Source organism: Hemicordylus capensis, chromosome 5, assembly GCF_027244095.1.
Source record: "Hemicordylus capensis ecotype Gifberg chromosome 5, rHemCap1.1.pri, whole genome shotgun sequence".
NCBI classification, from domain to species: domain Eukaryota; kingdom Metazoa; phylum Chordata; class Lepidosauria; order Squamata; family Cordylidae; genus Hemicordylus; species Hemicordylus capensis.
The window spans coordinates 122,835,027-122,857,578 of record NC_069661.1 but is presented as its reverse complement, the minus strand read 5'-3'; the positions used below and the strand labels follow the sequence as shown (position 1 = coordinate 122,857,578).

The 22,552-nt window shown below is 42.3% G+C and overlaps 1 protein-coding gene across 17 annotated transcripts in view; it reads left to right on the top strand.

The window, feature by feature from the left end:
• Positions 1–22,552, top strand: part of JAKMIP1 (janus kinase and microtubule interacting protein 1) — a 212,443-nt gene that overhangs the window by 57,488 nt on the left and 132,403 nt on the right. For 15 of the 17 annotated variants that reach the window (XM_053251866.1, XM_053251862.1, XM_053251864.1 and 12 more), the window contains 6 exons: positions 5,025–5,519; positions 8,845–9,054; positions 10,384–10,503; positions 13,003–13,149; positions 17,210–17,350; positions 19,370–19,429. In XM_053251866.1, the coding sequence (XP_053107841.1) occupies positions 5,025–5,519; positions 8,845–9,054; positions 10,384–10,503; positions 13,003–13,149; positions 17,210–17,350; positions 19,370–19,429 (1,173 nt within the window). Of the gene's footprint in view, positions 1–1,147; positions 1,203–1,254; positions 1,277–5,024; positions 5,520–8,844; positions 9,055–10,383; positions 10,504–13,002; positions 13,150–17,209; positions 17,351–19,369; positions 19,430–22,552 lie in introns of those variants that run through there. The other 2 variants (XM_053251869.1, XM_053251870.1) reach the window with 2 other exon arrangements.

The window sequence follows — 22,552 nt, the reverse complement described above, 5'->3', positions numbered from 1 at the left end:
GATGCCGCTCAATCTGTTCTTCTCTGCAAGTGACATCCTTTCGTATGGCTGGACGGTGTTGGAGGGGTGTCATTGGTACCAGAGACCTGACATTAGGTTGGCTAGGAAGGGCGTCTCCCGCTTTAGAGTGTTGGAGACACTTGGAGCCAAGGTTCTAGTGCCATGGTAATCTAGGCCAAGGCGGCCACTTTTGTGGCCGGCCTTATAGGAACCGCACTGTGGTGGGAGGAGCGCCAATCCCAGCTGAGTGCCATGCCAGCACACAATGAACTGTGTCTCAATAAATGTGGCCAATTTCACCAGACAATCATGTCTGTGTCTCCTTGGGTCTGGGTGCAATGCCTGTAAGTGACTGCATTGCTGAATGATTTAGAGCTGGTGTTTATCTACATCATCAAGTTCTTGGCTTTGAATCTCACTTATTCTGAAACTGTCTTCCTCTAGATTGTTCATTTGCTTAGAGACTTCAGTTAATGAAAGCAAATGACAGCAAGCTATAATTTCATGAAAGTGGTCTGTTCTATCAGTAGCTTTTGTGAGCTGCCTGGTTTTGTCGTGGATTTGATATTTTGCTACTTCTTCACTCACTTGTACATTCCTGCCTAGAAATTTCTAGATGGCTGAACATATGAGCAGCAGCCAAATATTTCCCAGTGTTGCTTGATTATTAGTCAGCAAAATTGGTGTGTGATTAGTGTAAGCATTTTTAATTTATGCTGTTTTCTTTTGTGCTTCTCTGGCATACACAATTAAAAGCTTTGAGAAGCCTAGTGCAATTGAATGGGAAAATGACTAACTTCTTCAAGCTGGTTCACATAATGTGTTCTTTGTCCATGCAAATATTCTCAGCTATTCCACAGTGTTCATTCATATGAACGGTTAGCTAAAGCTATCTATTTTCTAAAGCACCATACATCCTTATGGATGTGTGACTGGATCACGTGTGGATGAGAGGGAGGCACCAGCAGATTCAAAGTAACCTGCAGATATGTCAGTTTCACAAAAATCTGAAGCAGATACCTAAGGGGGCAACCCCTCTGAAAACTGCCCCAATGTAACTCAATAGAGCAGAATGTTCACAAACTTGGCAGTTAACAGACAACCAGGTGGGACTAATGGGACTGGGTGGTGACCGAGGTTGGGGGTGGGGAGGAGGGTTTGAAACAGCAGGAAATATCTCAGCTTGAAGAACATTCACTCAGGTCAGTCACAACCCCTTCTGCTTCTGAGGGGAAAAGGTGCCTTGAACGTTCACCATGCTCATGCACTGGCTCAGGTAATGCATGCATACCAGGGATATGCTGCAACATTTTGTTGTGGGTTCATACTTGTAATAGCACTATTCACACATTATGTTCAGCGCTTGTGCAATGTGTGTACAGTTATTCATATATTATGTTCAATGCAGGTACAGAAGTGCACTTCCCACCCATACCATACATTTGAGGGGCCTGGACCCAGGTTCACTTTTAAAACGAATGCAGCAGGTACATTCATGCACACAAAAACATGTACGAGTGCACAGCCATCTGTACAGTTGTACCACATAATGTCTGAATAGGGCTAATAATGTGTGAAACAAATGATCATAGATTATGTGATTCACATGATCAATAAACCGTATTTTAAGATCATGAACGTGACTCTCAAGCCTATAAACTCCCTTCTCCCCCACCCCTTTACCTCCTGAGCTCCAGTGCAGAGCTTTGTCATTGTAATAAGTTTTGTTAAACCACAACTTTGTGGCTTGTCTGAACTCAGAGCTGCTGTTTAACTGCAGTTTACAAACCATGAGTAAGCCATGTCATGATGATATTATTCAGTCTGCATTGGCTCCTGGTTTGTCTCCGAGCCCAATTCAAAGTGCTGCTGACTGTGATGTTTTAAGCCCTAAACAATTTGGGACCATTTGCTGCTCCTACATAATCCTGCCTGTCTATTCAAATCTTCTGGGGAGGCTCTACTCCATCCACCATTGTTTGAAGTGCAGTTGGCAGGCATGTGGGAAAGCTGGTTGTGACACTCAGAATCTGGAAGTCAATCCCTTGGGAAGCATGTCTAACTCTTTCACTGCTAAGTTTTTGGAAGTTGAAGGCAGTCTTGTTCCACCAGGCCTCCAGGATCTGTTAATTTGCTCTCCCTGATTTCTAGAGGCTTGTTGAAAATTCATGCTTTTTCTTGTATCTTGTGCTGCATAATTTTTAATGAAGTTTGTTGATGGATTTTGTGTTTTCTCTTGTTATATTTCAAGATTGTGGTGTGTGTGTGTGTGTGTGTGTGTGTGTGTAATATGCACAAAAGCAGTAAAGTAGATTTTGTATTGGTTGAAAGTCAGAAGCAGTGAGGGTATTGAAACTGAGAGATGTTTTTCTTTGAGTATAGTTCTGATCTAAATCTGTGAGGGAATGGTCACAAAAATAAATACTTGAGGCTGGGCTTTGAATTGTCCATTTTAATTGCCATGTTGCTTCCCTTCTGTGCAAAAGAGGAGGGAGGAGTAGCATTTCCTTGGATTTTGACTGTCTAGGGCAAGTTCTTGTCCTTGTAATGAGCTTACAAGTGAAAAGCTTAGTCAAAGATGACTGCAATTAGATTACCTCACGAACTTGAAGTTAGCATGGGCACAACAGTAATCCCATTCCATCAGACAGGGACTTTCAATGTATATATCCAGCTCCTACTTTTAGTAGTTGCATAACTAATATAATAAAGAGAGTAATGGAATAGCAGCATTGATTTTTCTTTCGTATTAGAAATATCACTGAATTTTTTTTAATGACATATTGAATTCTAAAATGTCTAATTGCATTTCTTCTATCATGCATTTCTTCTATCATTTCTTCTTCCCATCTCAGTCACTCTGGATATTGTTCAACTGTTTTCTTACTGGCTATGATGCTATCCAGCAGTCTTGAAAAAGCTGTTGAACTAAGCAAACCTCTATGCTTATCAACTTAATTATGATGAGTACTTTTTGTTGGCAACTTCATTTCCACATTAAATTGCAGTCACTATAAAATATGGTTTTATCAAACTATGACTTAATTGAAGTCTGCTTTCTTTTCGGAAGTTATGAATTGTATGGCTGCCCTGGACAGCAGGGTAGCAAGTTGTATTTCAAATCCTCTTTTCTGACATAACAACATACCTGCCAACATTTTCCCATTGAGGTGAATGGGGGAAAAGGGACATGTTGGAAGGTATGTAATTAAGGTCAGGTACATTTCGATATATGAATGCAGTTCACTTTCCAGTTATGCTCTTTGGACTGACCAATTCATAAGTTATTTTCATTTTTATTCATATCCTCCTCTGAACCAGAATTGGACAGTGAATGGTTTTTAAAAATGGGTAGCAGCCAAATTCTATTACTCCTGAGTAGGCCTATTGAAAATAAGTAGTTCATAAAGTAACTCCTGAGGAGTACTGTTGAGTAACTTAGTCTGGATATTGCTCCATATTTGTATTTTGTGTACAATAATAGTGGCTGGTGAGGGTGGCGGGGGGCAGCGAGAGGCACCTTTAAACATAAATTAACAGTAACCAGAGTTACTGCAACACCTGCAAACTGTCTCAAGCAGAAGTGCTCTGCCCAGTATCCTGTGTGGTGCAGTAATGCTCCGCCTGGCATCCCACATGAGGCGGTGGCATGGCCCTGGCCTCTGCGTGGTCAGCATGGTGTCCCCACATGGGATGCCGGGTGAAGCACCACCACCCTGCATAGGATACCAGGTGGAGTGCTGCTGCTTGAGACAGTTTGCAGGTGCTGCAGTAATGCTGGTAAGCGCCTACTGATTTATTTTTAAAGGTTCCTCTTGCCATCCTCCTCTTGCTGCCCTCACTACTGGTGTAGTTGCAATTTTTTTAAAAAAATAACTGCAATGTTTTGTGATTTGTAAACTCTCCATTGAGAGTCTTTGTTGCTGGAAAAAACAGCTTAAAAATAAAATATAAAGTAAATAATAAAATATAATTGTAATTTCTCCATGTTCATAGCAAGGCTTGAATCTTGAAATCAAACGCTTTTATTCTGGGGCCAAACCCTGTTGCGGAGTCCTTTCAGCATAATGTGGGTAGTCCAACTTTAGTCTCACTACATTCAGAATATAAATATGACAAATATTTATATACCGCTTTTCAACAAAAGTTCCCAAAGTGGTTTACATAGGTATAAATAAAGAAGATGGCTCCCTTTCCCCAAAAGGCTTGCAATCTAAAAAAAAGAAACATAAAATAGACACCAGCAACAGCCACTGGAGGGGTGCTGTGCTGGGGATGGATAGGGCCAGTTGCTCTCCCCCTGCTCAATAAAGAGAATCGCCACTTTTAAAAGGTGCCTCTTTGCTCAGTTAGCAGGATTTATCTCAGAAAGAGTTTATGTATACACTAGTAATTTTAAGCCCGTTAGATTAAAGGGCGCTAGTAGACCGCCCCCGCCAGTGGGCCCAGTCCTTCCGCCGCGGCCCCCGCCGCCAGCGGGCCCAGTCTCCCTGGCGTGGCGGCTGCCGCCATCAGGCCCAGTCTCCTTGCCGTGGCGTCCGCCGCCATCGGGGCCAGTCGCCCCGCCGCGGCCACCGCCACCTCTTGCCAAGGCCGCGGCTCCGCCGCCGCCTCGCCCGCACTCCCGCCGCCGCGGCCACCGCCGCCATCGGGGCCAGTCGCCCTGCCGCGGCCACCGCCGCCTCGCCCGCACTCTCCTCCCTGCGTTGGCGGCGGCCGCTTCTCCTCAGCCCGCCGCTTCTCCTCCCGGCCCCAACATGGCCACCGTGTCTCTGCGTCCGTATCTTTCTCAGACGTCCTGGGCATGCACTCTGCGCATGCCCAGAACGGCCGAGAAAGACACAGGCAGGGAGACACGGGATTACACCGTGGCTCTTTATTATAGAGGATTCTCTTTCTCGCATGCTTTCTCTCTCTCTGTTCACATTTTGTGTTTGTTGCATAACAAGCATTCCTACTGTTGTATATACTTCTGTTAACCCATTACCATTTTAAAAATGTTTGTGTGTATATATATGTTCCAGGTAAGTAAACTGAGAGAGAAGCTCCAGGAGGTAAAGCAAGAGCGAGAACAGGAGCAGCACAAGCACACAGCCTACATATCTGAACTGAAGGCAAAACTCCATGAAGAGAAAATGAAAGAACTCCAGGCTCTCCGGGAGGTACTTATTCGGCAGCATGAACAAGAGGTAGCTCGAATGGTGAAAATCAAAGACACTGAAGTCCAGCGATTGCAGTCTACCGTGAATGTGTTGCGGGATGGGGCTGCTGACAAAGTGAAAACTGCTTTGCTAAATGAAGCCAGGGAGGAAGCCCGGAAATCCTTTGATGGTGAGCGTATAAAGATGCAGCAGGAGATACTGGAACTGAAGTCAGGCAAAAAACAGCTGGAAGAAGCCTTGAGCAACCTCATGCAGGCAGATAAGATGAAGGCAGCTGACCTGCGCATGGCCTACCAGTCCCATCAAGATGAGATTAATAGGATAAAGCGTGAATGTGAGAGGGACATCCGTAGGCTGGTAGGTTTAGCCAATAGTCCAATATATTCTATGCCTATGCCTATCCAAATATTTCAGTATTAATAGAAGTGGTATGTCAGTGACATAATTGTGTGTTACCACAACTCCTTGAGTCCCCCCTATTTTCTGTTGACGATCAGAGGGCTGTTAATGCTATCTTGTAATTCTTAGTGGTAGAAAGGCATCCTGGCATGGGCACCCATCCATTGCAGAGGCAGGACATGTTCTAAATTTTCTTGTCCCGCTGAAGGGTAGAGTACCTCTCAGTTCTTTTCATGCCTGCTAGTAACTCCAGAGCTTCAGAGCTATGTTTCATAAGACTCTCAGTTTATACTTAGTTTTCCATACCCTATCCTCAACACAGTTATTGAGGGTAAGGGATATTTTTGTGATGGCCACTTTTTCTTCTTCTGAAAAACTAAATTCACACAGCAGGATTTGGAATTTTTTTAAAAAAAAAATGCAGGTTGGGTAGATTAACTGTGTTTGTAAGGGTCTAAATTTATGTTTTGAATTATTAATATAGCAAGGGTAAATTTTATAGCTGATGTTTCACGAAGAGAGCTGTGCGGGAAGTCCAGTTTCATTTATTCTGTTTGTTATGAATGATAATAATATTATTGTTAAAATCAATAAAAATTGAATTTGGAAAAAGAAAGACTAAAGTCACAGTTACATGAATAAAGGGCACAAGAGCCTGTATGTCAGGGGGTACTTCATGCCTTATGAGGCAATTGGCCAGAGCCAGTGCTTTTTTTGAAACATCAAGGGACATCTATGGCAGGCCAGAGCATAGATTCCACCCAGTGGGAACAGTTCTTAGATCCTGCTAGGGAAAGAGGGAGCCTGCACAGTGCTCCCTCACCTCTCCCACATTCTTCATGTGACAGTGGTCTTCAGTACACCCAGAGTTCCTTAATAATGTTCCTTAAGTGTATGGCCAACAGTCGAAATGGAGAAAGTGGCTGATGCTCTCAACAGGAAGGCCTTCATCTTTGCATACTGAGAGGCATCTTTCTGTGTTCTGAGTTTTTCACAGTATAGAATTGTGCCCTGAATTGCAATCTATAGCCAGGTGGTGTAACTAGGACTACATTGTGAAAGAATTGTGACTTTTGAATTGGGAGTGGGGTGGGGCTGGGATCTGAGGAACTACATGAGAAGTTATAAATATTTACTTGGTAGTAAAGTCCACTGTGCAGTGTATTGTACTCACAGGTATGTGTGCACTGGATTGCAGCTTTATATTCTGTGATGACAGCTGTTACACAAGCATAACCATTGCAAATGCCATTGCCCTTTTAAAAATGATCATCCTAATTTGTAGACTAGCTCTGATTTTAATCGTCTGGGTCCATGGGGTTCATTTCATATATTTAAATGGATAAGTTTAAGTAAGGGGAAGTGAGATTTGACAAGCTCTAAATTCCAGAATTGGACACATTGAAGTATAAATTACATTTTACTGTGATTTGTTTTTTGTCACAATAACTACAGCGGTGTTATCAACATGGAGAAGTTACTGTCTCCCCCTGCCTTTTTTTTAAGCAAAGGGATTTGTGCTTTTGATATGTAGCCCACTTTTAATTACTGACAATGATAATTATCATTGTTTTGGTCGTACCCTTATGGACTGTTTGGAGACACAGATGCTACAGAAAATTGTCAGTTGTGATTTGACATATGAGTACCACCCATTGCAGTTTCTACTTGGGATGTGAGAGCTGGTCTTGTGGTAGCAAACATGACTTGTCCCCCTAGCTAAGCAGGGTCTGCTCTGGTTGCAGTTGAATGGGAAACCACATGTGAGCACTGTAAGATATTCCCCTTAGGGGATGGATCTGCTCTGGGAAGAGCAGAAGGTTTCAAGTTCCCTCTCTGGCTTCTCCAAGATAGGCCTGAGAGAGATTCCTGCCTGCAACCTTGGAGAAGCCACTGCTAGTCTATGTAGACAATACTGAGCTAGATAGACCAATGGTCTGACTCAGTTTACGGTAGCTTCTTATGTTCCTATGGTGTGGGGAAACCATCTGAAAATATTTCTTCAAAGAAAAACCTTGAAATTCAGAGAGAAATTCAGTTTCTCCTTGGGAGCAACCCTAAGATTTGGAGAGAATTTCCACTTTGGAGAAAATTTTCCATACCTGTTTTGATTTCTTTCCCAGGAAATTCTGACATTTCAGAATACTCTCAGGCCTCAATAGCTTCCAAAATTTGCAACACATTTCATCAAATAAATATGGGTCTCTAATTAAATGGTTGAAGCAAAGAGTGGCTCACTTAGGGAATTGGGTAGGGTTGAACAGGCATAGAATATCTAGCAAATACTCTACCTTCACACCAGTTTCACAAGCCTCGTTCCTCTAAATGTTGTTTCCAATCTCACATTTGGTTTCAGTGTCTATACAGAATGAGAAAACATTAAAAGTGTGCAGAATAATGGTTGTTTGAGAGATGTGGGGAACTGTCAAATTCAGGACAGTTTGTGAGCCTGGTGTGTGACCTTTTAAAAAATGTACCTGGTCTTGGTTCCTGGGGTCCATTTATTTATTTAATTAAAAAATTAAAAGAATTCAGTGCAAGTACTTATAGCACACAATTGTATAGCTGGAGAAAATATTATATTACATTCAAAAATAAAGTCAAAGTATGATGAAAACACATTTTGTGATATTTCTATGGTAACTTCTAAAAAGTAGCTTCCGTTTGATACTGTAAATATTATCACATTTTATTCATTACTGTTGATGATGATGCTGTAGCTTCCTGCTGACTCTCTTTTGTATTTCTGCTGACTTTTTAATCATTATTTGACATGATCTTATTTTTTGTTGTTTTGGTGCTTATATATCTGTTAGACATTTTTATTTCAGTTCTGCTTAGAGTCTAATTTACTTTTTCAATATTTACATAATACTGTAGGTTCTGGAGAATCCTAAATGCTTTCTGAATAAGTACACACTTTTAAAAGCAAGCCTGTCACTCTTAAGCAACTTATTATTCAAGAACCACAGAAATAGTGATGCTTTGAAAAGAAGTGGATTTTAATCCTTGAGGGTGACATTTTGCCTTTTTCTCCCATAGTGTCACTTGTCTGTTCCCAACCTTTATGGAAAGGAATCGACGGTTCTCAAAGGAATTTATATTTGCATATTACCAAATAAGCCAAAGGAGCACTCTAAACAAGAATCAGATGTTTAATTCCTGCAGTACTTCCCTCTTGGCATTATTTGACTACTGTGAAAGTGTTGCTAAGGAGAAAGAATACTCTTTTCTTGGAAGTGCTTGCAAACATTGTTAATGATGTTTTCTAACTCCCTTTAAGATGGATGAGATAAAAGGCAAGGACAGAGTGATTCTGGCTTTGGAGAAAGATCTTGGTGTCCAGGCAGGTCATACACAAAAGTTGCTACTCCAGAAAGAAGCACTGGATGAACAACTTGTTCAAGTGAAAGAGGCAGAACGATACCATGGCAGCCCAAAAAGAGAGCTTCCTCCTGGTGTGGGAGATGTCACCGAGCTTGCAGGAAGTCCGGTAAGAGAACTAAGTGTGTTTCACATGTCTATCATACTATTGTTATTGCTAACAGCTAAAAATATTTATTTACTTATTTCCAACAAGAACATTCTCAAAGAAGTTTTCATCAAGCAAAAGGTATGAGAAAATGGTTCTCTGTCCCAAAAGGCCTTACAATCTAAAAACACACACAAAGGTGACACCAACATCAGCCAGACATGGAGAGACATTATGCTGGGCTGAATAAGAACCATAGCTCTCAACCTATATATGAGTCACCACTTCAAAAAGTGCTTCTTTGCCCAGTTAGCAGGGGTTGGGCTAAAACTTTAACATGTTCCCAGATTACACTAGAAGGCCAAATTAAATGTTAGGTTAACGTGATTGTCCCTGGCATACTTGATTTTTGTTCTACATGGCAGGCTTGGGGGTGGGGGTGGAGTTGATCTGGATCACGACTGTGGTGTGGAGGAAGGGAGCTTCAACCCATTGACCCTGCCTCAGCCCCACTCTGGATATGTCCTCCCATAGCAGCTGTTTTGGAATAAAGATAAAGCATGCTGGGACCAATCTCATTATGTAGCATGAAGTTTGGTCCTAATTCTAACCTTAGAAAGACAGCTTATAAATTACATAGTAAAAGTAAATAGTGCAGCACTAAGCTTTGCATCAATTCTCCAAAGGGTTTTATTTGCTAGTAATATTATTGCTTCCTAGGGTTTTCCAGTTATCAAGAAATGGGTAGACTTTAGGATTTCAGCATAAACCTTCAAATATTCAGACATTATTGGAAATTTTTATTGGGAAAAGGTTTTGAGTCTGTACATGTGTAAATATTAGTGTTCCAAAAATGTTTGAAATAAAACACCCATAAAAGTCTTCCTAAGCTATTTTGAAACATTAACTGGATTTTTCAAGCATGAGAGTGGATTAGCTTTTTCAGCTCTGCTTCCCCACGTGAAAGTGTTTGTCACTTTCATCGCTACCTTCCCTCTCTTGCACACAATGAATGGGTAAACATTTCAAAAGTTTCTCCCTACTCTGAAAGGTTCCCAGTATAGCAAACTTTGCTGAAAGTGCTATGGGTGGAGAAATTTGGCCTAGAACTAACAAAACTAGCAATAGCAAGCAGTTCGTATAAGTGTCACACAAGTGCATAAAACAGAAAAGCACTTGCACCCTCAGCCCCTTACTAGTATATGTCAATTGCATGTTTTCCTGTGTGGATGCAAGTACATCAATTTCAAATAGTGAATGTTTGATTTTCTGTGATAATTCACACTTACTCTTCTATGGGGTAACATTTTTGACAGTTGTGTGCTTTAATGCGGCTTTTTTATTTTAAAGGAGCAACATATGGATGAGCGAGATATGCGGAGATTTCTACTAAAAATAGCTGAACTGAATGCAGTAATACGGAAACTTGAAGACAGAAATACACTTTTAGCGGATGAAAGGAATGAACTGGTAATGTAACTAGCAGAACAATCCTATGGCCCTCCTGCACCAGAAGCCTGCTAATGTCAGTCTAGTGCTGGCATAACGTTCTTTGGGTCCTGTACACTATTAAGCAGCAAAACTATTTTAAATTACACGGTTGGTAGTAAAATAGACACTCCCCCACTGTCCGTGACAAAACTTTCAACAGATACCAGTTGCAATATGATCTGCAAATGATCTCCCACACATCAGACATGCATAGAAGGCGCCATCCCATGCACAATGCTGGGGAAACAGCTCTGTGACATCATCCTACTACACCACACACACAGACACAAGGGCAACATCATTTCCTTGACAATGTGAACCACTGTGGTCTGCACAGCATGAGCTCCTAACTGATATACTCTAATCATCTCTGCAGACACAAGTTTGAATCTCATAGATAAATAGATAGCTGCATGGGCTACCTAGCCTAGACTGCCCAAAAAATCAACGGAAAAGCATGGGTTAGCATTGGGGTTGCATGTAGGATTACGATTTGAACAAACTTTGGCAGTTTTCTTGAGTACTTGCAAGCAAGCTTGCAAACTGCAAGCTGTTTTACTATTGTGTGTACGTGCATGCACACACAGCTTGCAAACAGGTCTTGGGCACATGGTAGTGTTCACACTTCCACTTTTCCACCTCAGCTTCTTCAAGCAAAGAGTTCTGAACAAAGCACATGAATAGGGTTGCCAGCCATGGTGGTTACATCAGGGTTCTGTGCCTTTTGAAAGCTATATATAACAGATAGCAAAGGAGCGGGTGTAGTTCTCCCTATTATACCTCTTCCCTAGGTATATCCCCATCTACTGGTGCATGTGGAGATCCATTAGCCGCTCCCCCCCCCCCCCCGCCTTGTGTCCCTGGTGTGAGGGAGAGAGGGTTATGTAGCCAATACATTTCACATATTTTGTGGAACCTCCATATGCAGGTAACTGCTCATCATGTGTATATGGTGAGCGAGGGAGAGGCATTTGCAGTGGTTATACTTTGAAGCATGGCATCCTTCTCCCATGCTTACTTTAGTGGAGTGCTATGCCTTGCATCCCCTTGCAGCTGGAAGACTAGAGTTGAGGGTGCATTTGGAAGTATGGAGTTGTGAATTAGAATATCTGTGAAGGTTCAGGGAAGACAAATGTTACCCATATGCTTTTCCTATATCTGATTATATTTTTGGCTGTTTGTGCAAAGTGTCCTTTTGCCATTGTATCACCAAACTATCCCTTGCGTGCCAGTGATTTAACCCCATGCCTTGTGCCCTACCACCTGAAGTATGGATTGCCTGGCAGGAATTTATTTGCTTCTGTTGACATTCAATGAGTTGCTACAGAGTCAGTATCCTATGCTCTGTCATGACAATAGGTGACTCTCCATTGAGTTTATGAGAGTGTTTTGACTTACACCATCTCTTTTAGTGGATGCTATTGCTGGGGGCAGTATCAAATTCCTGTTGCTCCCTCAACATGCTTTTAGTGTCACCCATTTTTTACCCCTACCCTGGAGGAGTTGCGCCAGTATTGTGGTTACATTGACATAACCTCGGTATTAAGCAGGTACAGAGGCTTGATGTTGGCTTGTTTTCAGCATCCGCCAGCACAGGGAATATGGATGTCCTGTGGCCCTCCAGCCAGCGTAAATGTACCAATGGATTGTAGTATAATGGAACAGAGATGATCTTAAGAACCCTGAGGTCAGCTTTGTTTCTTCTTATGATTGTGCTGCAAATGCACTTTCACATATTGCATGATATAACATCTTCAAGGTTGTGTGTGTTGTCTTGGCGTCGTCTTCCTATTACCACATGAGCTCGCTTTGCGATAACTCTTCATCTTTGGTCTTCTGTACTTAATTGTCTTCAGCTTTGCTTCTAGTATTGGGAAGACCAGAACTTTTAACCTAGTTTTAATTGCTTTTTACTAGAGAGCAATAGCTACAGCTTTCCAGTGTTTTCCAATGGTTTTTCTTCTTTCTTTTATATTTAAGGCTTAGATATTTCCGAGGGGATGGGGGAAGGGACAGTTTTCTGAAAAAATCCTATTAAGTGCTTTTACACAATTCAAGGACTATTGAAACACTGCTATCAATGAAAAATAATTACATTGATGAAAAGTTAACCTTAGTGCTTCAGTATTGTGAAAGAAAAAGTTCTGTAACTTAATTAAAGACACATGAAATAATCAGTATTGTGAAGGAAAAAGTTCTGTAACTTAATTAGAGACACATGAAATAATCAAGATCATGTACTCTTGGACATGTGACTTGTGACTTTATAGTGATATTAGCTGGGATGGTATGTGAAAGGAGCAGCAGTGTCTAGTACAGTGTTTGCCTAGCTCTGGCTTCCACTTCCGAAGTTGGTGATGCATGAGCTTCATGCCAGCATGCCACTGGTAGCAATCATTTCAGGTCAAAGTGACCCTATGAAGAATTCAACTGTATTTAGTCTACTGGTGTTTGTTTGTTTTTTAAACCTTTTCATAGCTGAAACGGTCTCGGGAGACAGAAGTGCAACTTAAGCCACTTGTAGAAAAGAACAAAAGGTTGAATAAAAAGAATGATAACATGCTGCAGAGTATACAGAGGATGGAAGAAAAAATTAAGAGCCTCTCCAAGGAAAATGTGGAAATGGTGAGCAGCAATATCTTGCATGTTACAGATTCTGGTAGATTTTAGAGCTGATTCAGGTGATTGCAGGACATAGGAAGTGTCAGTTTTGAAAAGCTCCAAAGATTCGGGCTGCTCCAGAACTTATGCTTGTATAACTAGTTGGTGGTAGCAAGAATGACTTGTCCCCTTAGCTAAGCAGGGTCCACCTTGGTTGCATATGAATGGGAGACTTGATGTGTGAGCACTGTAAGATCTTCCCCTTAGGGGATGAAGCCGCTCTGGGAAGAGCAGGAGGTTCCTGGCAGCATCTCCAAGATAGGGCTGAGAGAGACTCCTGCCCGCAACCTTGGAGAAGCCAGTGCCAGTCTGTGAAGACAATACTGAGCAAGATGGAGCTAGGGTCTGACTCAGTATGTGGCAGCTTTCTATGTTCCTGTCGCCCAACAGCAATGCCAAAAGCATAATCGTAATAGGAGTAAAGACAGCTGTGTTGATAGCCACTCCCATAGCCCTTAACTGCACTATTGCCATTCCAGTAACAGCCAGCCAGCTCTACAGCCCTGTGTAGGGCCCTGGGTGTGAAGAAGGGGAGATAAGCATGCATAGAGATCCCATGATTTCTCTAGGAGACAAATTCAGATTTCACTGTAGGAATGCTGGCTGACATCCTGACTAACAAAGCACTCATGCTGTGGATGACTTCCAGATTAATGCAGCAGTGGAGCTCACAAAGGGGTTGGGGAGGGGGTGAGTTTCTACAACCACCCCTTCCCCTGGGAGCCCTCTGTGTCACCTGCAAATATGTCCCTTAGGGCTGTGCAGCTTTCAGGGACATTTTTTTCCGGTGGCACAGAGCACTTCCAGGGCCACATAAACCAATTTTGAAGATTTTTTTATATTTCCGCAGGCCTTGCCCTAACTCTGTGTATTTCTTTGTGATTGCCCTGTTTTAATGACTGTCTTATTCTGCACCTTTATGATATTAGAAGCTGTTTTAGTCAGTTTTTAATTAATTATGTTGTAAGCTCCATGAGTCCATTTATGAGGTAATCTTTCAAATAAATAAGGAGAAGTAATCAAAATCCACACATACACAAATGCACAGTGAGTGGCAGTGCTGAGGTAGTCAATGGTGTCCACAGCACTGGCGGACCTCACGGAGAGCTGACATTTCATTAGAATGTCAGCCACTGTTTCTGCAAGAGAAAAAGCTTTTTGCAGGAGCTGCCTGAAGAAACTGTGGGAACCACAATAGCAAGCCCACAGAAAGTAAGTGAGCTGCCCAGTAGCTCAGCGGAGAACAACACAAGAAAGGGAAATGAGAGCAGCTGTATCAAACCATCCCCAGTAAGACCTGAAATGATCTACAAGTGAAAACCTACCTTTTGGGAGGTCTGGATGGCAACAGCAATTTTAGGCTGAAAAAAGGGGAGGCAGTAGGAGCAGAACCTCCTGTTTCACCAGGCTACACTCTACCACACACAGAGAGAAGCAGACAGATGAAAGCTTACGATTATGCTTTTGTAGTGACGTACATACGATGTATGTATGTATTCACGCACCCATACCCAATTACTCCATTACCACGCATGGGATGATTTTGGGTGTATAGCCTGAACAATTTTGGTCATTGAAAGATTATCTATCAAGGGGTGTGCAAACAGGCTCGAAACACACACCTGGTAGGGATGTGCACAAAACCGGTTTGCCCGGTTCAGTTCAAATTCGAACCATGGTTCGATTTTGGTTTTGCTCGAACCTCCCCCTGGTTCGGTTAGAATTCAAACCGTTTCAGACTGGTTCAGACCGGTTCAGACATCCAAAAATGGGTAGGCTGGTAGCTGGCACCCAGGGGTAGCTGGCACCCAAACCACAAAGCAATCGGACACTCATACGATTTTTTAATGAATTTTTGAAACTTATTTTTATTTTTTCCTCATAGAGTTAAATGGAACTTGAACCAGCCCATTATTCTCTATTGTGGAGCACCCGTGGGTTCCAACAACCATGCAAACCCCGAAACAATCGGACACCCCTATGATTTTTTATGAATATTTGAAATATTTTAAAATTATTTTTCTCATAGGGTATAATGGGACCTGAACCAGCCCATATCCCCTATTGTGGAGCACCTAGGGGCACAAAAGTGGGGTGGGTGGTAGACACCCAGGGGTGCCTACCATTCACAAAGTTCCAAGGCAATTGGACACTCCTCTGATTATTGGTGAATTTTAAAAGTATTTTGGAATTCCTCCTAGGGAATAATGAGGATTGCAGCAAATGTATAGCTTCACGTCAGGGGGAAAGGGGTGTCCTAGAGTGGAGTGTGGTGGGTGGTAGTTCCCAAGGGGGGCAAGAAAGCTATCAGAATTATTTGAAAGGAATTGGGCAAAAGGCTGATTTTTAAGTGATTTTTGAAATTTACGCGACTTTAAGGTTTTTCTCCATAAAGAAGCATGGAGGTATCAGCAAATGTATAGCTTCACGTCGGGGGCAAAGGGGTGGCCTAGAGCAGAGTGTGGTGGCTGGTAGTGCCCAAGGGGGGCAAGAAAGCTATCAGAATTATTTGAAAGGAATTGGGCAAAGGGCTGATTTTTAAGTGATTTTTGAATTTTATGTGTCTGAAACAACAAAACTCAGTACCCCATGGGTTAGCAACTCATGGGCGTGGTTGGCACCCTCGCTCTGGGCCACCCCAGCACCCCCCAAGTGCAGTTATGGGGCTGCTGAAATCTCCATTCTTCCCTATGGAGAAAAACCTTAAAGCCACTTGTGAGGTGCTGGGATGGCCCAGAGTTAGTGGTGGCCTAGTGCAAAGAGGGTGCCAACCACCCCCATGGGTTGCTAACCCATGGGGTACTGGGTTTTGTTGTTTCTGAGGTGTTCTGAGTCTAGATTATTTGGTAGCATATTAGATTTTCAATGACAAACCATAAATCCACATAAACTTTAAAAATCAGCCCTTTGCCCATTTCCTTTCAAATAACTCTGATAGCTTTCTTGCCCCCCTTGAGCACTACACTCTGCTCTAGGCTACCCACCACACTCTGCTCTAGGCCACCTCTTTGCCCCCAACGTGAAGTTAGACATTTGCTGACACCTACATGCTTCTTTATGGAGAAAAACCTTAAAGACGCCTAAATTTCAAAAATCACTTAAAAATCAGCCTTTTGCCCAATTCTTTTCAAATAATTCTGATAGCTTCCTTGCCCACCTTGGAAACTACCACCCACCACACTCTGCTCTATGATACCCCTTTCCCCCCGACGTGAAGCTATACATTTGCTGCAGTCCTCATTATTCGCTATGAGGAATTCAAAAATACGTTAAAAATTCACCAATAATCGGAGGAGTGTCCGATTGCCTTGGGGTTTTTTGGGTGGTAGACACCCCTGAGTGCCTACCACCCACTCCACTTTTATGCCCCTAGGTGCTCCACAATAGGGGATAATGGGCTGGTTTGGGTCCCATTATACCCTATGAGAAAAATAATTAAAAATATTTCAAATATTCATAAAAAATCGTAGGAGTGTCCGATTGCTTTGGGGTTTGGGTGGTTGTTGGCACCCATGGGTGATCCACAAGAGGGAATAATGGGCTGGTTCGAGTCCCATTATACCCTATGAGAAAAAATAAAAATATAATTCAAAAATTCATTAAAAATTGTATGAATGTCCAATTGCTTTGGGGTTTGGGTGGTAGGTACCCATGGGTGCCAGCTACCACCCCACTCTCTTTTGGAGGTTCGAACCAGTTCAAACCGGTTCAAATCGAACCACCCCCTGTTTGGTTCGAATTCGAACCTGCAGCTCGAATCTGATGGCTGATCTAGTTCGAATTCGAACCTTCGAACCACCCTGGTTTGAATTCGAACCGGTTCGCACATCCCTAACACCTGGGTGATCTCATAAGCTTGCCTTCCTTTACTTAAGGAAAGTATGCTAAAAATTTAAGGTTGTTTACCACACAATTTTTTGTACTAGTATTTCTTTGTGCTTGAACTGTAGATATTGATGTGGTGTGCTCTAGGAAGTTACATAATATCTGTCTGTCGAAATGAATATATATATATATTTTATAGAAAGAGAAGTTATCTGCCCAACCAGCTTTGAGAAGGCACACTTCATTGAATGACCTCAGCAGCACACGTGAAGAACAAGAAGTTCAGTTCCTTAAGCTGCAAGTTGTAGAGCAACGACATGTTATTGATGACCTCACAGTGGTAATATTACATTTTTTGCCAAGCTCAGCCTTAGCTGCCTTTAAAAAAAATCTGCTTAGAAATCTATTTGTAAGGACATATGATCACTTGATCCAAATAAAGAATAGCTTACATTTTGGCACAGCTCCTTGTGACTGATTGCTAGCAGGTCATCCTTGTTAACAACAGCGGCCATTGTATCCTGCCACTATAGAGCCAGCTCTGGGAATGGAAAACGTAGAGCTCCTCCCTCTTATGCACAGTGATCATGTCCTTCCTCACCATACCATCTATAGAGATACACTAGGTGGATGGGGAGGAAATAACCTTGTAGCAAGAGATAATTGCACTGAGGTTTGCTGCTTCTCATTCTTTCTGTGTTTGTTTTTTAAATTGTGTGTAGTGGAGTGCAGAAGGTGTAGGATTCAAAGAAAAACTTTAGTAAAAGGAAAGTGGAGGAGGAAGGAAGTGTGAAACAACATGGTGGGCCATGCTCTCTTTAAAGGGGAGATAGGTTGGTTTGTACATGTCTTATATTCTAAAGGTCTGCAAAAGTGCTTTGTGTTACAGTTAACTGTACAAGCTCTAAATAATTATTCAAAAAATACAAATTAAAACATTTATAAAATGATGCAGACGTAAGGTAGGGTACAGTTGTCATTAATTAGCAGTGATGTCATGGGTCCTACCCAGTCCGTAGACTGGTTGAAGTTACTAGCAAGGGAAGAGTGAAAAAAGAATGGAATTGCATTTATCTAGTGAGAAAACTGGCACCAGTGAAGTGTTCCTCCTGGAGCTAGTAGGAGCTTTGGGTCATTTTCATTGGCACCATTATGCAAAGTGAAAGGGTTACATGTCCTCCCTGCACACTGTGATCCCAGTTGCCTCTCCCACAGCTGTTCTTTAAGCTGGAAAATAAAAAGCACACGCTTGGGACTGCATTTAATATCATTTGTAGTTTGGTCCAAAGATATGTGTGTGTGTGTGTGTGTGTGTGTGTGTGTGTGTGTGTGTGTGTGTGTGTTAGTTAGTTATAGCATGCTTTTGCCAGGTTTTCAGATATGGGAACCACTACAAAAAGTTAAACTTTTAAAAAGTAATGGGGGATGATATCTTTGGCTTCTCTGTGTGACATGTTGTGACTTCAGTTTCCACATCCAAAAATATCCTTTTGAACTTTTGGGTCACATACAGGTGAAACTCGGAAAATTAGAATATCGTGCAAAAGTCCATTAATTTCAGTAATGCAAATTAAAAGGTGAAACTGATATATGAGACAGACGCATTACATGCAAAGCGAGATAAGTCAAGCCTTAATTTGTTATAATTGTGATGATATTAAAGCTCATGAAAACCCCAAATCCACAATCCCAGAAAATTAGAATATTACATGGAACCAAGAAGACAAGGATTGTAGAATAGAACAATATCAGACCTCCGAAAAGTATACAGTGTACTGTGCTTGATTGGCCAGCAAACTCGCCTGACCTGACCCCATAGAGGATCTATGGGGCACTGCCGAGAGAAGGATGAGAGACATGAGACCAAACAATGCAGAAGAGCTGAAGGCCGCTAATGAAGCATCCTGGTCTTCCGTGATACCTCATCAGTGCCACAGGCTGATAGCATCCATGCCACGCCGCATTGAGGCAGTAATTGCTGCAAAAGGGGCCCAAACCAAGTACTGAATACATATGCATGCTTATACTTTTCAGAGGTCCGATATTGTTCTATTCTTCAATCCTTGTCTTCTTGGTTCCATGTAATATTCTAATTTTCTGAGATTGTGGATTTGGGGTTTTCATGAGCTGTACGCCATGATCATCACAATTATAACAAATTAAGGCTTGACTTATCTCGCTTTGCATGTAATGCGTCTGTCTTATATATCAGTTTCACCTTTTAATTTGCATTACTGAAATTAATGGACTTTTGCACGATATTCTAATTTTCCGAGTTTCACCTGTATTATGAAAATCTTGGATGCTGTCTTGTATAACTTAAATATATCTTTTTACAATGACATCTCTCTTGCTCTAGGAGCGAGAACGATTATTACGCTCTAAAAAGCAGAAAAGGAAAAGTTTGAAACCTCCAAAGGTGAGTGACTCTTGGTTCCATCCTGATGAATTAGGTTTTCCCAAACTTATTTTCCGTATTAAAATATAGCATTAAAGGATGAAAAGAAAGTTTAGAAGTTGCTGTTAGCTTTTAATTGAATGAGTGTGTGTGTGTTTCTCCCAAAGTCTTTTCTTTTGTTTTTTTAAAATAGATGTGATGTTAGACATTTTGTGTTCAATATAACCTTGAACAGACTATTGATGGCCAGATGGTGGCGCATTTCTATAACTTTCAGTTTTATAAAGTTGGCTAAAAAACCTTGTATTTGGCAATATATGTGCTTTTTAAAGAGATACAAGAATACTTCTTTATCTCGTAGTTAATGATGTGAACTGATATAAAGGTGAGTGTGGGCAGCTATTGCTGATAGAAGAAGTGGCTCATTTTGGATTATGTTAATAGATTCATTTTACCAATGTATACCACTATAGCCATATGGATATGAACTATCCCTGGAACAGGTTGTGGGTTTTTTTGTGGTTTTTTTTGTATTGCCATAAGTTTTAATATGTAGCAGACAGGGACCTGAGCATGCTAGTTCCCTCCCCAGCTGCAGGGTAGTGAACAAGGAAGAGCGTGGTACAAGACAGAAACCTAACTAGGGCGCTTTCCAGACTAGACCCTACAACGGGGTCAGGACAAATCTCGGAAGTGTGCTTCCACACTTCCTGTGTTGTGACACCACAGTCCCTACATGGACAGCAGAGTGCAGTTCACATTTCTAGTGCCTTGTTGCGAATTTAATCGCTGCGATATAGAGCAAGGACGTCGTATATTTGGCTTGAAAAAGTTGCTGTTTTCTCGGGTTGTTAGTTTCTGCGAGACTGCTCCCCATGCTGTTTGGGGCCCGAATGCGACTTGCCCAAACGGAGGCATTTTGCTGCTAACGAGCAGCTAGTCTGGAAAGCGTCTAGATGAATGAATATGACCAACCTGTAGGGGTGTGGCTCTTAAACTGGAGGAACACTGTGATTGTAAAGCCCTGTGCTCATAAAGAGGCTGGTTCCCAATGAGACATAGGTGCCTCTTTCCCAGGTCTGCTCAACTTAGGACCCCCCAGCTGGTTTTGGACTACAACTCCCATAATCCCCAGCCACAATGGCCAGTAGCCAGGGATTATGGGAGATGTTATGGGACATCTGCAGGAGGGCTGAAGTTGAACAGCCCTGCTCTTGCCTCTTCTACTGCCAAGCCCCTACCTGATGTTCATGTGTCACAGGAGCCAGGAAACAGATTGTGCCTCTTCACGTGCACTGCTATAAGAACTTGGACCATTGGCAAGAACCACTGGGGTCACCAGCCAAGTATTTCTGTGTCTGAGACATGCATTTGATTTTCCTTGCACTCAACAAAGGTACTTTTCATATGCTAGGTGATTTTTTCATGCAAAGGGGGTGGGGTGAAGATAAATGCTGTCTTCTAGATGATGTCAGGAGCTGCCACCAGCCCTGCTACCTGAAACATCTGCCGGTGTGGTGTAGCACTGGGGGCCAGCGTGGTGTAGTGGTTAGAATGCTGGACTAGGACCGGGGAGACCCGAGCTCAAATCCTCATTCAGCCATGAGACTTGCTGGGTGACTCTGGGCCGTTCACTTCTCTCTCTCAGCCTAACCTACTTCTCAGGGTCGTTGTGAGGAGAAACTTAAGTATGTAGTACACTGCTCTGGGCTCCTTGGAGGAAGAGCAGGATATAAATGTAATAAATAAGTAAAATTCCTAGCTTATCCTGTATGTAATGCTGTGGCTGCGGATTGGTTGCATCTAGCAGGGAAGCCTGAAACTGAAGGAGTGTTAGTTATAACCCTGTTCACACACTTAATTGAAATTAAGCCCCATTTAACAAAGTGGAACTTACTTCGGAGTAAACATGTTTAGGATCAGGTTGTAAGCAATTAGTGATGGCAATGAGGTGTTCTATCTGGCACTCTTATGTGCTCTGTAAGCCCAGAATGCAGTTGTCCCAGGGCCTTTAAAAAAGAAAAAGAGAAGACCTAGGCCGTGGTTATAGGTTTGATTCTGAAATAAACAGCCCCCATATTCATGAAGTATTATGTGGCTTGGAATTTTCAATTAATTTTCAGTTAAACTAGCTTCCACTCACTAAGTTTTATTTTGGTCATTTTTATCAGATTTACTCTGCCAGTTCCTCAATGAAGGTTATTCAGGATAATCACAGTGGATTGTGCTCTTCATCTGTGGGAATAAAATATTTGTCATGCCTTAGGCATATGTGTTCTTTTTCTTACTGTAGATATCGGCATATGTTAAACTAAGGATGTTTTTTAAAGGAGCATGGGAAGGATTTGTTTTTTAGTTTAACCCCCCCCCCTCAAAATAGTGAACTGATCTGTGAACAATTAAGTTTTCCTAGCATAGAAAGTCTGTGGATGGAGTCCAATAGCTTACCCCACCACATTCTGACTGTGCTGCCAAAAGGTCCACCTAGATTGATTATGGCCTGCAGTGTCTCAGAATGACATAACTAGTGGGTGTTGTCACAGGTCAACTGGAAAGGGCAGTGTTACCAGAACTGTCCTGGAACTCTGGCTAGACGCCCCAACTGTACCTTTGGCTTAGAGCGTGGAAATTAGCTTGGCTTGGGGAACAGTTTGGCTTCAGTATCAATTTGAGCAAGTGTTGGTGTCTTGGAAAAGATGAGGAGACAGAAATACAATACAGTTCAACAAGATTTATTGCACTTGTAGGTCTTCTTGCAGGGAACGGGCAGGGCGGTGGGAAGGAAAGGGCAAGGAGCGAAGGCTGCCACTCACTTTCAGAGTCCATGGATAATAAATCCAAGCAGATTCTGCGGCCATGTGCTTTGCAGGCATCCCCAAACTGTGGCCCTCCAGATGTTGCTGAACTACAACTTCCAGCATACCCAGCCACAAAAAATTGTGTCTAGGGATGCTGGGAGTTGTAGTTCAGCAACATCTGGAGGGCCGCAGTTTGGGAACTTTCAGAGTCCATGGATAATAAATCCAAGCAGATTCTGCAGCCATGTGCTTTGGCTAGAGCAGGCATCCCCAAACTGCGGACCTCCAGATGTTGCTGAACTACAACTTCCAGCATACCCAGCCACAAAAAATTGTCTAGGGATGC